General features: G+C 36.2%; 1 protein-coding gene across 3 annotated transcripts in view; it reads left to right on the top strand.

Moving 5' to 3' along the window:
• Nucleotides 1-3,881: 3,881 nt before the first annotated feature.
• Nucleotides 3,882-17,991, top strand: part of LOC127803428 (uncharacterized) — a 32,151-nt gene continuing 18,041 nt past the window's right edge. The window contains exons 1-3 of one of the 3 annotated variants that reach the window (XM_052339644.1): nt 3,882-4,501; nt 16,063-16,205; nt 17,342-17,613. In XM_052339644.1, coding sequence (XP_052195604.1) covers nt 4,249-4,501; nt 16,063-16,205; nt 17,342-17,613 — 668 coding nt within the window. In that variant the 5' untranslated portion in view covers nt 3,882-4,248. The remainder of the gene's footprint in view (nt 4,502-16,062; nt 16,206-17,341; nt 17,614-17,991) is intronic. The other 2 variants (XM_052339642.1, XM_052339643.1) reach the window with 2 other exon arrangements.

The raw sequence follows: 17,991 nt of genomic DNA, 5'->3' as shown, positions 1-17,991 counted from the left end.
AGCAAGAAAGTAATGGCGACAGATCTTGAAGCGACAACTATTCTTATTTTGAGCAGATCTAAAAATGGCGAACAAGGAAGTCGATTTGCAGATCGTCAATCAAAGGAGACCACCATTATAGAAAAAAAAAAAAAAAAAAAAGGAACTCCAAAATTAATGGACAAAATCGCAAAATCGACAAAGGAAAAAAAAGATGGAAGAAACACAGATCAGAAGAAAAAAGAAAAAAATAACAGGAAGCAAGATCTGGAAAAAAAATAAAACATCGAAGAAAATTTACAATGGAATGAAGAAGAATAACAGAACACTAGACACAAAGAAACACTGAATTGAACGCAAATAATCACAATGAAAGCATAACAGAACAAAATGCTGAAGAAGATTTTCAATTAGAAAATAGACACAATCTGAAATCTTTCAATTAAAAAAAACATTTAAATCGAAACGCAAAAGAAACAAATGAACAAAGGCTCGTGAAGCAGCGTCACATACCGAAGGAAACCACAATAAATGAAAATGGAAATGATGCAAAATCAAAAAAGGCAACTCACTTGCGACAAAAGAAAGCAACAAATCTGAGAATATCTTGAGATAAATATGAAAAAAAAAAAAATAGAGGTCACGAAAACAAAGATTGCAAGAAGCAAAATAGAAACAGAAACGGAAGAACAGAAAGTCAAAAAACAGATCATCGAAGAACAAATCGCGAAAAGAAATAAAATCCAAAGAAGAATAACGATCGAAGCACGAACAAATGTCTCGATCGAAAATAAACGAAACAGAGAATACCTCCGAACAAAGGAGGAAACACAGGCGAATAGAGCGCCGGAAAACCAACGGAGCAAGAGAAAGTCAACAGAAAGAAGTCGATGGATGCGCAGCAAAAGCTAGGGTTGCTCTAATACCATATTAGATTTTGAGAGAGAAAACTCGAGGGAGAAAAATATATATTATTATTCAACCCCAAATGAAATTGATTACAATGTTTTGTATTTATACTAAACTAGCATACTAAAATTAATACTAAAATGACATCACTAATACACACACTCTAATAGAAAATGACATACTCTAGGGAAGGAGAACAAAAAAGAAAAAGTATTGCTTTAAAAATACTAAAATCATTAATTTATTATATATAATTGTGTGTTGCACAAGAGAAGAGAGACGCGAGACCCACTCGACAGCTATTAAAACAATAAATATATTTAATAATCGGGTTTTACGATTAATTATAATTTGTAACAACTATTTATATATAATAGACAATTACATTGTAAAATTGCAAAAACAGAATAAATAATGATTACATGTACTCCTGCTATGTTTACACATAATCGAAGGACTTCTTGTACGATGGCTCATATCAAGTTTTAGTCTTCAAATTCAAAAGAATAATCAGATAAGGAAGTAATTGACTGAGAAATGAAGTAATGAGAAAAAGTTGGGGACAAAAAACAAAAAACCAAAAATCAAAGGAAACTTCTTCTTGTGATTCCGTCTAGAACTACTTGATTCTGAGCTAATAATTAAAAAAAGTCTTAAAATGCTCTCGAGCACCATGTTATTGTGCACCAAAAAACAAAAATAACTAAGTATGTGCTTATCACAAATATATATATATATATATATGATAATATGTGATCTTTTTTAAGAACAAGTGATTGCGACACAATATTTTCTCAAGAAATTTGGAAAAATAGGACTCTCGATACGAAACTTTGTAAAAATAAGACACTTTAAATATCTTTGCAAAATTATGACTTTTGAATGTGTATTAGACAAAAATACCCCCATTTTTCAGTTGACTCTCTCCCTATGTTCTTCCTTCTTCTTTTTCAATAAGTCTTTCATTCTTTCTCTATTACTCTATATATAAAGTACATATATATATATTTACCTATCAATTTTTTTCTTTAACCACTCTCTGTAACCTAAATATATGTGTATATATTGTTCACATTCAATGATTGAGTTCAAGATATATGCGTCTCTCTCGTTCTATTTCCATTGTGTATATATGTATTATATATGTACTGTGTGTTTTTGCGTTGATAAGAAAGAAGAAGAACCAGATGACGACCATGTACAGAAAAAATAGTAAGTGACCGCAGCAACGGTTATGGCATTGCTGATATATCGATTAATAGATATCGGTTAATCGATATTAATTAATAGATATCGATTAACAGTTAATAGATATATGTTAAAATATTAAAATTTTGAATTTAAATTAAATTAACATTAATTAATTTAATTCATTTTTTTTTTATCTTCAGTTCAATTTAATATGGGTATTCTAAAAGTTTGAATTTTTCATTTGGTTTAAAAACTAATATTCTGTAAAAGAGAATCGAAGGAAACAATAATTGTGAATGGAGTGGTTATTAAGGTACAATTTATTTAGAACAAACTTAGTTAATTACGTTCAATTCGATTATTTTGATAAGAAAGAAGATAGAGGGTTTATATATAAGAATATTTTGATAAATTTTTTATATTTTAATAGATATGTGTTACAAAACTCGATTAACCAATATCATATCGATTAATCGACATCTGTTAACAACCGATATCGGTTAATCGATATCGGTTAACAACCGATATCGCATAACCGACATCTGTTAATAACCAATATCGCTTAACTGATATTTGTTAACAACCGATATCGCTTAACCGGCATCTATTAACAACTGATATCTATTAAGCGATATCTGTTAATCGAATTGAATTGAACGTAATTAACTCAATTTCTCTAAGTAAATTGTACATTAATAACCATTTCATTTACGATTACCGTTTCCTTCAATTATCATTTACAAAATATTAGGTTTCAAACAAAAAGAAAAATTCAAACTATTATAATACCCAAATTAAATTGAACTGAAGATAAAAAAAAGAAAAATAAATCAAATTAATTAATGTTAATTCAATTAAAATTCAAAATTTTGATATTTTTAACCGATATCTGTTTAATAGATATATGTTAAGGATATCAGTTAACAGATATCGGTTGTTAACAGATGTCGATTAAGCAATATCGATTGTTAACATATCTCGGTTATGCGATATCGATTGTTAACAAATATTGATTAATTGATATAATATTGGTTAATCGAGATTCGTAACAGATATATGTTAAAATATCAAAAATTTATCAAAATATTCTTATATATAAATCCTCTATCTTATTTTTTATCAAAATAATCAAATTTAACGTAATTAACTAAGTTTGTTATAAGTAAATTGTACCTTAATAACCACTCAATTCATAGTTACTGTTTCATTCGATTCTTATTTACAGAATATTAGTCTTCAAATCAAATGAAAAATTCAAACTTTTAGAATATCCAGAATAAATTAAACTGAAGAAAAAAAAATTGAATTAAATTAATTAATGTTAATTCAATTTAAATTAAAAAAATTAATATTTTAACAAATATCTATTAACTATTAAACGATATCTCTTAATTAATATCGGTTAACCGATATATCAGCAACGTCATAGCCATCGCTTTACTCTTTTTTTTATACATGGCCGCCATCTGGTTTTTCTCATTTCCAATCAATGCAAAAACACACAGTATATATATAATATATATATACACAACGAAAAGAGAATGAGAGAGACGCACATTTCTTGAAATCAATCATTAAACGTGAACAATATATTTATATATATCTAGGTTATAGAGAGTGGTTAAAGAAAAAAAATGATAGATGAATATATATATATATATTTTATATATAGAGTAATAAAAAGAGAATGAAAGGTTTATTGAAAAAAAAAAATAAGAATATTTTTATCTAACACACCTTCAAAAGTCATAGTTTTACAAAGATTTTAAAAGTGTGTTATTTTTGCAAAGTTTCGTAGGGAGAGTCCTATTTTTCCAAATTTCCCTATTTTCTCCCGTCAATTCTTGGTTCGACCTTTGCGCCATCAGCCAATCGGTAGGCCAACGAACTTCGACCCCGCTAGCAGCAAGGCAATAAAGATCACAACGAGAATTCGTTCACCGATTCGAAAGTGAAAACTCGCTGGAATTGTCGAATTTCAATTCCCCAAACGCTTCCCGAAGCCTAAGCATCGAACGAAGCACCGGACTTTCCACTCATCCAAGTGGCAAACTTCGCGTGGCCAGATGTGCGAACATCGCCGCTCATCGAAACCGAAGCTCCTCTTCAAAACCCTAAAATGCGGATACAAGTGACGGAGATCGCGGTCTCAAACCCTAGCGCAAGAAGATGGCAAAACAGCCGCCGGGGTGGCTCGCGCTTCAGAAGCGGTGGGTTTTGCCCCTTCTGGTCGGGCTATCGGTCTCTACTGCCCTCGCTTTCATCCTCCGAGCCGCTTTCGACTCTACCTGCGATCGCCAAACCCTTGAAGTTCCGGAGAAGCGGTTTCACTCGGCTATCCAGACGGCGACGACCCCGAGTCCGCTCAGTTTCATGAAGTCTAAGCTCGTTCTGCTCGTCTCTCACGAGCTTTCGCTTTCTGGTACCCTGTCTGGTCTCATAGATTAATTCAGTTGCTTTATTGACTGATTTATCTGGTGTTGTTTTGGTGATTGGCCCGATTCATTTCAATTTACTCTGTCAAATGCATTTTTTCCATCTGAGTGTTAGCATGTAGTTTTCAGGAGTTTCACTTTCGTCTGGTCTCTTGGAATCTCATGAACTTTTTCGCATACTAGTTTAGGGATCATGATAGCCCTTGCGTTTTGCAAAACATGGAAGTTTTTTGCGTATCCGTGAGCCATTCCAGTTGACTATGCTTCTTCGGGCTGAATTGAATAGTAACTGAATGGTGTTATGCCAAAAAAAGGAAAAGAAAAAATTAAAGAAGAAAGCACGATGTAGGAAGATGAATTACAGGTGATGGAACACTGACCATCTTTCAACTGCAAATAATTGTTATAACTGTACTCATACATTGTCTGAAAGCACTCATTAAAGGGGAGACATGTAATACAGAAGCTAGGGCATGATTTGCCGTTCCACGTGTAACAGCTCATGCAACAATCACAACCTGACAAAAGAGAATAAACCAATGAGTAACTGCAACGTTGTCGTTTACTATAAAAGGTAGAACAAAGTCACAAGTTCTAAAAGAGCAGTTGAACCACTAACGACACCTGGATTCTTTATTTAATTTCTCTGTTAATTGCCAAAATGGAAGTGCTTGGTAGATTTTGTAATTGATTTCCTGAAAATTTATAAATTTCCTTTTTTGGCAAGGAAAAGTAATATTCCAAACAGTAATTAAAAGGACCAATCTTTGAGAAAAGGCTATGTAAGATCGGGAAACCTCAGAACAGAGGTTGCACTGCTGTAAAATATAGAGGGGATGTTTTTTTTTTCTCCTCTAAAAAATATGGAGTGAAAGAGGAAGAAACAAATCTCTTTATGAAAATGACCCTGGAATTTGTTAGAGTAGAAACACAACACTCTCTAGGACACTCACACTCACTAAGTCACGAATAGAGACTTACAAACACTCCCAACAACAAGAATTACAAAACACAATACTAAAGAACAGAAATAAGAATCAAGAACACCACAAGATTATCCTGGTTCAGTCTCAAATTGAGACCTACGTCTAGATTGGCTAGGCCTTCACTTTTCCACTATCTTGTATAGGTTGGTTACATGTGCCTTTGATAGAACTCTCTCATAGCCCAAATATCCTGAAAACTATAGAGTTCCCAACCTAGAGTATACACAACAATACCCGCCTCACTCTAAGCACACATCCAAAACCACTCGCTCACAAGATAGAATTTCTCATAAAGCACAAATGAAAAGCCCTGCACAACACCCCCTCTCGACCCCTATTTACAAGCCATAGGGCGGGAGTTACAATAACAGGAAATAAACATCTCACCAACTAACCGTTACATAACAATCGGCTAGCTGTCTTTCTAGAAACAATCCTTCTAGAAGACTTTTCCTATCAACTAAAAGGACATAAACAACACTGTTTTTACATAAATTTTCTTGATATCTATTTCACTAATCTAGTACAAATGTTCTAACAAAATCTCCACCCATTTGCATTGGATTAGATCTTCATTAGGATCCTGTACCCTTCACACTAACCTGTATCTTCATTGTCTGAGTTGCAGAAGCTTTATGCAGTGCTTCAATTTAGTCGTAGGTATTGGTTTTGTAAAGATATTTGCTGCATTTTCTTCTCATGCCACTTTGGCTAGAATCACAGTTTTATTTTCAATAATTTGTCTGATAAAGTGATGTCTTATGTCTATATGCTTAGTCCTTTCATGGTGTGCTTGGTTTTTAGACAAATGAATTGCACTTTGACTATCGCACATCAAAGTGGTCTTAACCTCTACACCTAGAAGCTCACTTACTAATCCTTTTAGCCACATAGCCTCCTCCATATCATCTGAAATTGCTATGTACTCAGTCTCGGTAGTTGATAATGCTACCACACGTTGGAGACTTGATTTCCAACTAATAGTAGAGTTCCATAACCTAAAGACAGAACCGGTTGTGGATCTTCGTTTGTCAATATCGGCAACATAATTAGCGTCCGAATATCCTAGGATTATAGGTTGATTTTCTAGACTTGCACCACTATAAGTCAAAGCATAGTCTATAGAACCTTTCAAATATTTGCACATCCACTTAATTGCCAACTAGTGAGGGCTTACTTGGATTGACCATAAACCGACTTTTGACACTCATTACATGTGCCAAGTCCGGTCTCGTGCAAACCATACCATACATTAGACTGCCTACCGCACTTGAGTATGGTATATGGACCATCTCTTTTCTCTCTTCCTCATCCTTAGGGGACTGTGGATAGTTTAAAAATGAGATGCAAAAGGCACACTAACTGCCTTTGCATTGGACATCCCAAATCTGGACAACAACTTAGCTAAGTATGATTTTTGTGAAAGGTGGATTTTTCTATGTTGCTTATCCCTAGAAATCTCCATTCCTAGAATTTTCTTTGCCTCATCTAATTCCTTCATCTCAAACTCAGCTTTCAATCTTTGTTTAAGAAGTTGAATTTCTCTAGTGGATTGACTTGCAATGAGCATGTCATCCACGTATAGTAACAGATGGATAGAAATATTAGGTGTGACATGTTTAAAATATATGCAACAGTCATAGGATCTCCTTAGGTATCCTTGGTTTATCATAATTGAATTAAATTTTCGGTACCACTGTCTTGGGGACTGTTTAAGTTCATACATTGACTTCCTAAGAAGACATACTTTCTCCACCTCTCCCTTAGCTTCAAAACCCTTTGGTTGATCCATAAAAATCCTCTCTTCAAGGCCCCCATGAAGGAAGGCAGTTGTGACATCCATCTGCTCTAATTTTAAATCCAATTGGATAGTGATAGCTAATAAAATCCTTATAGAGGTGTGTCTCACAACTGGAGAAAATATCTCATTAAAGTCTATGCCCGGCACTTGAGCGAACCCTCTAGCTACCAACCTAGCCTTGAACCTAGGTTTAACATTATTTTCAGCCCCTTCTTTAATCTTGAAGAGCCATTTGCAGCCTACTATTCACTGCCCTCTTGTCCTTTCAACCAATTCCTAGGTATTATTTTTCTTAAGGGATGCTATTTTTGACCTCATGGCTTCCAGCCATTTATCAACATCCTTAGAGGACACTGCTTCTTCATAGGTGAGGGGTTCTTCGCCTATAGTTTCAACTGCACTGGTTAGGGCATAGGCAACTGGATCAGAATAATCGTATCTTTGTGGTGGCCTACGGTTTCTAGGTTGCCGGTCTCTTTCTACAGTATGCTTGTCTGGATTAGGTTGATCCCCTAAGCTAGAGTCTACATCACTATCATCCTCATCCCTTTCAAATTGGGAGGATTCTATGTCCTAGTCTTCATCTTGCCTTGGTTCAGAGATATCATGATCCACATCAGATGGATCCTGGGAGTTATAAGGGTTGATTCCAATGATCTCCACCTGAATAGACTCTCCATTTTGTTCCTTATCATGCTGTGATTCATCATTTGCTAATTTTATGGTAGACTTCTCATCAAATGTCACATCTCTTGTGACTATGGTTCTCGGTCCTTTTGGTTCTAAATTTCATAGTTTGTAGCATTTGACAGCAAATGGATGTCACAAGACCATAATGTAAATAAAGAGAATTCTAAGGTAGAAGGGTAAGGGGTATTACTGTAATAAGGAGTAGATGGACAGTTATATCACACGACTGTTTTAATTCAAATGTAACCAAATAGTGGCGCCAAGGCTGGAAGTATATAACTAACCTTCGCCACTAGGAGAATCATCTTTTTGGCAATACAATTGAATCATTCTTTCCCTCCATTTTCTCGAATTCTCTCTTTTCCTCTCTCATTCTCTCCCTCCTATTCTTTCTGTTCTTCTAACCTACTAGTTCCCACGCAATTCTATCAGAATCGCGAGAGAACTCTTCCTGTCAGAATTGCATTCTAACAATGGATAACCTATAAACAGGCATTTCTTGGCCCTAGGTTCTAATTTGCCTTGCTTCACATGAGCATAGACAAGGCATTCAAATACTCTAAGGTGGTCTAGGCTTCGTTTATGCCCTATCCACCTTTCATATGGGGTTAGGAAGTTTTTGTGGAGGGAGACCTATTTATTACATGGGCTGCTGTCGTGACAGCTTCCCCCCAAAAGGTTTTGGGCAAATGAGCATAGGGCAACATGCATCTAACCCATTCTAAGAGGGTTCTATTCATCCTTTTTGCAACACCATTTTGCCTAGGGTTTTCAGGTGCAGTTAGGTGTGTCACAATCCCACCATCTTTATGCATTTGGTTGAAATTCTTATTACCAAATTCTAACCCATTATCAGTTCTTATTGCCTTGATTTTCCTGCCTTTTTGGTTCTCTACCATAGTCTTCCATGCCCTAAAGATTTCAAATGTGTTATCTTTAGACTTTAGGACATACACCCACAACATTCTAGAGAAATCATCTATTATAGATAAAAAATATCGAGAGCCTCCATGAGATACAGTTTGGGCCGAACCCCATAAATCTGAATGAAAGGGGTAAGATCTTGTGTTAAGTATCCTATGTCTAATCACTTGACTTATACTAAATTATCCCCTCAATACAAGAGATTTGTTGCAAGTATTGACAGCATTGCAATTCCAAGGAATATTCAAGAGGCTATGAGTGATCCTAAGTGGAAAGCTGCAGCTATGGAGGAGATGAGTGTCTTGGTGAAAAATAACACATGGGAGATTGTTAAACTACCGTAAAAAAAAAAAAAGGGTGGTTGGTTGTAGATGGGTTTTCACAGTAAAGCATAATGCAGATGAAAATATTGAAAGATACATGTTAAAGATTGTCTAGAGTTAGTGATAGGTTTATATGTGGTTAAGGGTTAGTTAATAGGTGGGTGGCTCTCTTGTAATATTAATTATTAGTGGGGGCAAAATTGGAAATACCATAATCTGCCCTAGGAAATATCACCCTATTTTTCTATAAATAGGGGGGGGGGGGCTGAGGGTCTTAACCGCATGTTCTATTCTGTTTTTTCGAGAGCCTAGAGAGTGAGAAAGCTATGAATTAGAATAGGCTTATTCATTATTGGAAGACTTGTATTGTGAGAGAGAGAGAAGAGGGAAGTTTTGTACTGTTTTCATCAAATAAATAAGGCTTCTCTGTGGTGGTTTCAAGGCTGGATGTAGTGCCAATTCAATTGGCATGAACCAGGATAAAAGTTTGTCTTCTTATATGGTTTGAATGTTTTCTCTCTTGTTTTGTTCTTACTTAAATTTTGTTCTTTATTGACTGTTTGTGTTGTGGTGTGTTGGGCGGCGAGTTGTGAGTGTTTGGAGAGGTGTTTGATCGGTTTCTTGGAGGGTTTTAAGGCTACCAGTGCTCCCAATTTATAACAAATTGGTATCAGAGCCGGGCCTCTTATAAAAAATCATCAAGAACTTAGAATTTCATCACATACTCGCAGGAATGGCTTCTATAGCCTCTGTCGCACGGTATGATGTTGAGAAATTTGATGGCCAAAATAATTTTGGCCTATGGAAGATGAAGATGAGAGCCCTTTTGGGAAATCTTGGACTGGAGGAAGCTTTAGAGGCTGAAAAGCCTATGCCTGAAACCCTAACTGAAGTCCAGAAAAAGGAAATCAGGGATAGGAGAAAAGAAACCAACAAAAGAGCCTTTAACACCCTTATTTAAGCCTAGGAGACAAAGTCTTGCGGAAGGTATTAAAGATGACTACCGCGGAGGAGCTTTGGAATAGGTTAGATGCACTTTATATGACTAAAACCCTCTCCAACCGGCTGTTCTTGAAAACAAAATTCTTTTCTTTCAAGATGAGTGAAAATCAAAGGTTGCAAGAACATATGGACAGTTTTAATAAATTGTGTTTGGATCTTGAGAATATAAATATTAAGTATGAAGATGAGATAAGGTTTTGGTCTTATTGCACTCTCTTCCTAAGTCCTATGAGACCTTTGTGGATATCTTGAAACATGGAAGAGATAAGCTGACCCTAGATGATGTGATAGGAGCTTTGAATTCCAAAAATTTGCAGCACAAAGTAGAGTCCCAGAAATCTGCCATAGAAGCTTTGGCAGTGAACTTTAGAACAGAAAAAAGAGACCCTAGTTTTAAAGGTAGGTCTCAGTCTAAGTCTACGAGTGGCAAGAAAGTGATTAAATGCTTTCATTGCCATGAAGAAGGGCATATGAAGAAGAATTGCCCAAATAGGAAGAAAGAATCCCAAGAAAGAACCAGCCTCGAATGTTCAAACACCATGTGTGGTTTTGGCTACGAGAGTGCGGATGTCCTATAGTCTTTCTAGGTATGCAGTAAAAATAGATTAGGTCCTAGGGTTAGGGTGTAATTCTCATAGGAAAAGGGTTTTTTACCCATAGAGACATGGTGGAGGGGAAATGGTTTGTCTCGGCAACAATCTAAGGTCAAGGAAATTGGAGATGGGAGAAATTAGGATGCATGGTGGAGCTGTTCCAGATTATTAGAATCTGTAAAATATGTCCCTGTTTTAATAAGAAAGTCTAATGTCCTTAGGAATAATTAGATAGTGAGAATTGGAGTCCTAAGAGTTGTTAGGAGCTCTTAGAGAGATGGAAGCAACCCTCAAGAAAAGAGATTATGTGGTGCATGCTTGCAGGTTTTGTGAATAAGCTGCAGCCACTAAGGATAGCCTATGATAAGTTAAGTTAGGTTAGGTCATTTCTTGAGGATAGCTCACAATGGTGAGCAAGGACTAGGAAAGGTATCTAAGGCTAGGGATATTAGGGGAGGGGAAATTTGTAGGTGTATAGGAATAGAAACCATGTAGTTTGGTAAGGTCACCAAAGTAGAAATCTCCAAATCAGACCTTGTATATGTCAAAAGCCCATTAGAGATCAGTTTTAGGATCTAGGGTGACCTATCTAGGCTTTGTCTCATGGTGGAGCTAGGTGAGGTGAACCTAGTGGAGATGGTATGTTCCTAAGGAATTCCCAGGCATATATGAGCTTGCTGGAATTAAAAATAAGTGGAAATTGCTGCTGGTATGAAAAGTTAGGTGGAGTAGAGTTGTGGAATAGGTATGCCTAGGTCTTCAAAAGCTAGGGTTCTTACTTATATTGGAAAACTCTACCAATAGGACATGAGATTAGCTGATGCTAAGGGCAAGGGATGAAATCTAGAATGTTGTGTAAAGAAAACAACAAGGAGAAACCTTTGGGAATGTTCTAAACTAACCTATGAACCAGGGTATAGCAATAGGGAAATCTGAAATTTTTTTTTTGGTCATATTCATTGTGTAAGCTTGGGCTAGATTATGAGAGGGAGGAAGCTAGTATAGTTTTGGCTCTTGCAGTGAGGGTCCTTGTGAACAGTGAGGGGAAAAGGGTGTGTGCGAGGGTTGTCTTGTATGGTGAAGCCCATGGTTGATCAAAATCTGGATTAAGCAATGAAAGGGAAGGAGAATCATCTTGTAGGTAATGAGCAAGGGAATAGAAGGCCTAGTTGTCTAGGATGGGTAAAAGATAGAACCTCAAGTAATCTTCTAGTGAGGTATGGAATGTTGGGTTTGAAGGATGCTTAGGCTCAGGTTTGAATGCTAAGGAGCAGGCTGGAAAATAGAACCTCTTGTATAAGAAGAGGTGATGCACTCTTGTCCAAATGAATGGCATGAAGCCATGTAAATTTGGGGAGAATGTTGGACTTAGATGAAAGATCCCTTATGTTAAAGGGGTGGAGTGCTGTGAAGTGTCTATGTGAGAATTAAGGAAGGTGCTGGAAATGGGGAAAAGTCTAGGAAAAATGCTAGACAAATGGCCATTGATTAAAGCAGCACATGAAGGCTTAATTTGGATCAAATAGGTATCACTAACAGCCATTATCCATGTGGAAACTAAGGGAAAAGTGATCTTATAGTATAGCCAAGGGATAAGAGGCTAGAGGGAAAGGTAAGCAAGGATTGGTTGCTTAGAAGGTCTCTCTAGGTATGAGGTATGATAGTAGTTCCTTAGGTAAGATATAAGATTGGAAGAGTCCAAAAGGGTTAAAATTGAGTGCATAGGGAAGCTGTGAATATTCCAGTGGTATGCTTAGTATATTGATGGGCAGCTTTATTGGTATTTTCTCCAAAATAGAACTCTCAAGGTGTAGCTGAGTGTTTAGATCAGTGTTTGAGAGTGTGGGAGGAAGGATAAGCTGGGAAATACTAAGGCATAGAGATTGGAATAGAGTTTGGACAGCTTAAGGCAGCCTAGGTTGCCCTAATCTTAAGCATATCTTGGTAGACCGGTAGGTAGATAGAAGAAAATTTGAGTAGCTTTGAGTTTAAAGCCAACATTAGAGGAAGGACAGTGGTAAAGCCTAAAAGGCCGGTTTTGGGGAGCTAGGAATAAAGTCTAGCAGTGGAAAGGCCAATCCGGGTGAGGTTCACTGTTGTTGTAATGCTGTGTAAAAAGTTTGGACACTTTGAGATTAATGAGTATCATTGAGTATGGATTTGGTTTATGGTGGAGTGTACTTAGACACTATGGAGAAACCAATCATATTGATGTTAGGAATGTATTCATTAGGAAAGCCCTTGAGGAGGAGGATAAATCTTAATTAGAGTTACATGTATAGGATATGTAGCTGGAAGTATTGTCGTTGGTGAAATTTACAGCATTGTTTTTTTGATTTTCTTAATGTTTGTTGATTGATTTGATGATCGGGTTATCATGCGGGAAACCAAAGGAAGAGCAAGCCAAAAGGTTTTGATGGATGAAGATGGAAGGTATCACACTCAAGGCAATGGTGGAGATTTGTTAAAGATTGTCTAGAGTTAGTGATAGGTTTATATGCAGTTTATATGCGGTTAAGGGTTAGTTAATAAGTGGGTGGCTCTTTTGTAATATTAATTATTAATGGGGGGCAAAATTGGAAATACCATAATCACCCCTAGGAAATATCACCCTTTTTTTCTATAAATAGGGCAGGGGGGCTGAGGGTCTTAACCGCATGTTCTCTTCTGTTTTTTCGAGAGCCCAGAGAGTGAGAAAGTTGTGAATTAGAATAGGCTTATTCATTCTTGGAAAGCTTGTATCGTGAGAGAGAGAAGAGGGAAGTTTTGTACTGTTTTCATCAAATAAAGAAGGCTTCTTTGTGGTGGTTTTAAGGCTGGATGTAGTGCCAATTCAATTGGCATGAACCAGGATAAAAGTCTGTCTTCTTATATGGTTTGAATGTTTTCTCTCTTGTTTTGTTCTTACTTAAATTCTGTTCTTTATTGACTGTTTGTGTTGTGGTGTGTTGGGCGGCAAGTTGTGAGTGTTTGGAGAGGTGTTTGATCGGTTTCTTGGAGGGTTTTAAGGCTGCCAATGCTCCCAATTTATAACAATACAAGACAAGATTGGTTGCACAAGGGTTTATTCAAACATATGGGATCAACTATGGGATCAAGATTGGTTGCTCCTGTGGCCAAACTTAACTCAATTCGGGTATTAATTTTCCTTGCTGTTAATCTTGATTGGCCTTTACTTCAATTTGATATTAAAAATGCTTTTTTGAATGGTGACTTGGATGAGGAGATATATATGAGAATACCCCCAGGATTTGAATAGGAAATTGGCAGTGGAAATGTGTGCAAATTAAAGAAATCCTTATATGGATTAAAGCAATCTCCAAGGGCTTGGTTCAAGAAATTTAGCATGACTCTCAATCGTTTGGGATATAAACAAGGGCAAGGTGACCATACCCTGTTTATAAAGTCAATGGTAGAGGGAAAAAAAGGCCATACTAATTGTTTATGTTGATGATATTATTGTGACATGTGATAACTTACAGGAAATTGAAAATTTGAAGAAGCAATTAAAGTATGAATTTGAAGTGAAAGACCTAGGAGTCATGAGATATTTCCTAGGAATGGAGGTGGCTCGGAGTAAAGAAGGGCTATTCATCTCTCAAAGGAAGTACACACTTGATTTGTTAAAGGAAACTTGGATGTTAGCATGCAGACCAGCTGGTACTCATTTAGAAAAGGGTTGGAATGTTGAAGAAAAAGAAGACATTCTTGTTGAAAAAGAAAGATACCAAAGGTTGGTTGGTAGACTAATTTATTTATCACTTACAAGGTCAGACATAGTCTATGCAGTAAGTGTCATAAGTCAATACATGCATTCCCCTACTCAAAAACATATGAATGCAGTGTTCCATGTTCTAAGATACCTCAAGGGAACGCCTAGGAAAGGGCTAATGTTCAAGAAAACTAATGAAAGAAGAATTGAATGTTTTGTGGATGCTGATTGGGCTGGTTCACGCAAGGATAACATGTTAACTTCAGGTTATTGTACCAAGTTATGGGGTAATGTGGTTACTTGGAGGAGCAAAAAGCAATCCGTGGTGGCTTGAAGCAATGTCGAGGCCGAATTCCGTGCTATTGCTCAAGGGATATGTGAAGTAATTTGGCTGGAAAGGATGATGGAAGACTTGGGGATATCCTTTATCTCAACCCAGAAGTTCATAGTGATAGTAAATCCGCTATCAGTATTGTGAAATCCAGTTCAACATGACCGAATGAAACATCTAAGAATTAATAGGAGTTTTATAAAATGGGAAATTGAAGAAGGAGGAATCAGCTTATCCTATATTCCAACTACTGATCAAGTAGCTGATATTTTCACAAAAGTTGTTGCAAGGCCAGTGTTTGAGTTACTAATTGGCAAGCTGGGAATAATTTGTATCTATTCCTCAGCTTGAGGGGAAGTGTTGGAGAACTCGGAAAAGTGATAAGAAGATTCAGAGATCATCTAGATGCATTTCCAGTTTAAAAATAAATAATTCTGGAGTTTAAATGTTGTATTTTAAATTATAGATATTGTTGTATAAGTTTAAATTTATTTCCTAAGTTTTATGAGATAAATCTTCCTAGTTTCTAGGAAGTAGATAGTTTATATCTTCTCCGAAATTGTAGGAGAATTATTAGCAGCTAGGGTGTATATATTTTTCATTTGTACCTCTAGAATTATAATTCAAGCTTTTCAGCTATCTCAAAGCTTGTTTCAATGAGAAATTTGCATTGCACTATCATGTTTTGATCTCATTCTCTATCTACTGAATTCTTATGAATCTAATCCCTATATAAAAGTTCAAAAAACTGGTTCTTGCATGCTTTATAATTGGTGAAATTTTGGGGGCAAGCATATAAATATGGTACAAATCAATGGTTAACTTTGGCTCTATAGTATGAAAGAGTATCCTCTCTGCACGTGGCTTGCTTTATAGTGTTTCAAGATTTTGGTATAGCAAAAAGTTCTTAAGTTTTACTGTGGAAAACAATATGGCTACTACTGGATGGCATACCAACCATAGCTCAACTTCGTTTGAGGACTGAGTCACTGATGTGATTCTGTAGACATGTTTGTCAACTAAAAGATAAAGTTGAAGTTTTCCTCTCCCCTCCCTCTAAGATCTATAACATAATTTTTCTTATTTTTCTTTCTTTCTGCCTGAGGAACAATATGTACATTATATTTGATTTCTTTTAGATTGATGCTTATTTGGTAATGATTTCTTTAATGAATTTGTTCTTCAGGTGGTCCACTGTTGCTGATGGAACTAGCATTTTTGTTAAGAGGTGTTGGTGCTGAAGTCTGTTGGATTACCAACCAGAAACCATCAGAAATGGATGAGATCATATACAGTTTGGAGCATAAGATGTTGGACAGTGGAATACAGGTCACACATCAATGTGCTTTTAGCATCTCTGCTCTGCCCATTATCTTGGATTTTGCTGTTTATTTCTTGATTCAGTGGTATGTAGCAGCTGATATGCATGGATGCTGTTTGTCACTTCTTGCTTAAGTGTTAACATTGGCCTGTGAATTGGTGCTAAAATCCTCATGGATGGCATTTGGTTGGGAGTTCATACTTGAAAAACCAAATGAATCTTGGTTTAATCTTGTCCTAAATTCAGATGTATGACCAGGCATTAATTATTTTAACATGATGAACATGGTGAGATTGATCAGAATAGTGCCGCAGGCATATACTTATGAGTTCACAGTTCAATTTAAACTGAAAAATAAAATTTGTGACTGTGATGATCTGTAAGTTTTGAATCCATTAGAAGTTGTCAGGCTATACTACTTTAGCTGCCTTTATCAGGCTGAAATGAACTTTACTGCATGTTAACAAGTGCATACACGTAGCTTTTTTGTCTTGACATCATTATGATTGGTTAATATTTGCTTGCAATCATCAACAGATGCTTACTAACTCTTACCTGCTTTATCTTATTTGCGTTACTCAATAAAAAATAGAATTGCTGTTCTGAAGTTGGGGTGGCCAATTAAACAGGAATCGAATGTGGTGCTACTGGGAAATGAATTTTCTGAATCTATTTATTATTTTCCTTATTCTTAGTTGTTCTGTAGAATCCTAAAACCTTGGTGGGGGTCACATCTTTCTCACTATGCCAGGTTATATCATTATGTGAATTTGAATATTAGACATCTGATTCATCTTGCTGGAATCTTATCATCTATCAATTCTTAGTTTGTTCACATCTTTCAGATCGCTAAATTCTCAGGGGGCCAATTCTGGGTAATGGTAGAAATACACATATGACATATGTCTGCGTGTGTATCTGTAAATTATCAATCTCATGTCCTAGATAAGGTGCTTATGTCATTTGATCTTATATGTTCAAGCTGATCTTGACTTGATTTACATTATTGTAACTAGTGTATTTCAACCTGCCCGGCCTTCTGTTGCTGCTAAACTGGATCTACTTGTTTTCTCTTATTTTTGATTGATCCCGCCATGTATTTTTCCCACTCAGTTTCTTAGTATGGTTATTCACACGTTGTTAGACCTTCTCTGCAAAAGGCCAAGAAGCCGTAGCTACAGCTCTAAAAGCTGATTTGGTTGTTCTAAACACCGCTGTTGCTGGCAAGTGGTTGAATGCTGTTCTCAAGGAAAATGTTCCCCGTGTTCTTCCAAAGGTGCTATGGTGGATTCATGAAATGCGAGGTCATTACTTCAAAATGGAGTATGTTAAGCACCTACCCTCGGTTGCTGGCGCTATGATTGATTCACACGTGACTGCAGAATACTGGAAGAACAGAACTCTAGAGCGCTTAAAGTATGCCTCTTAACATCCATAATAATAGTTCTCAATTTAGATTTGAAGCTTCTCTATATGGAGTTACTAGTTATGATTGACTGTTAAGTCTTATTTTCTGCACATTTTCTTTATGTAATGAAGGTTAACGATTCCTAAAGATATATTAATCACTCATCCAGGGATATGCTTCTTATACTGTTGGTGAAGTCGGCATTGAAATTGCATTGATTTTTTTTTTTATTTTGGCTTTATGGTGGGGTAGTGGGAGGGTTGACTATGGTTGTTTAATCTTCTGCCATTCATTTGAAAAATAAAGACTGAATTTTAAAAACTCTTGGGGTGATCCATTCCATCTTGTTTGCTTCTTATTGGGGTAATGTTTCTCTATCATTTTGT

This window comes from Diospyros lotus, chromosome 6, assembly GCF_014633365.1.
Source record: "Diospyros lotus cultivar Yz01 chromosome 6, ASM1463336v1, whole genome shotgun sequence".
Taxonomy (NCBI): domain Eukaryota; kingdom Viridiplantae; phylum Streptophyta; class Magnoliopsida; order Ericales; family Ebenaceae; genus Diospyros; species Diospyros lotus.
Note: the sequence above shows the minus strand (reverse complement) of the source record. Positions and strands in the feature narration are given on the sequence as shown.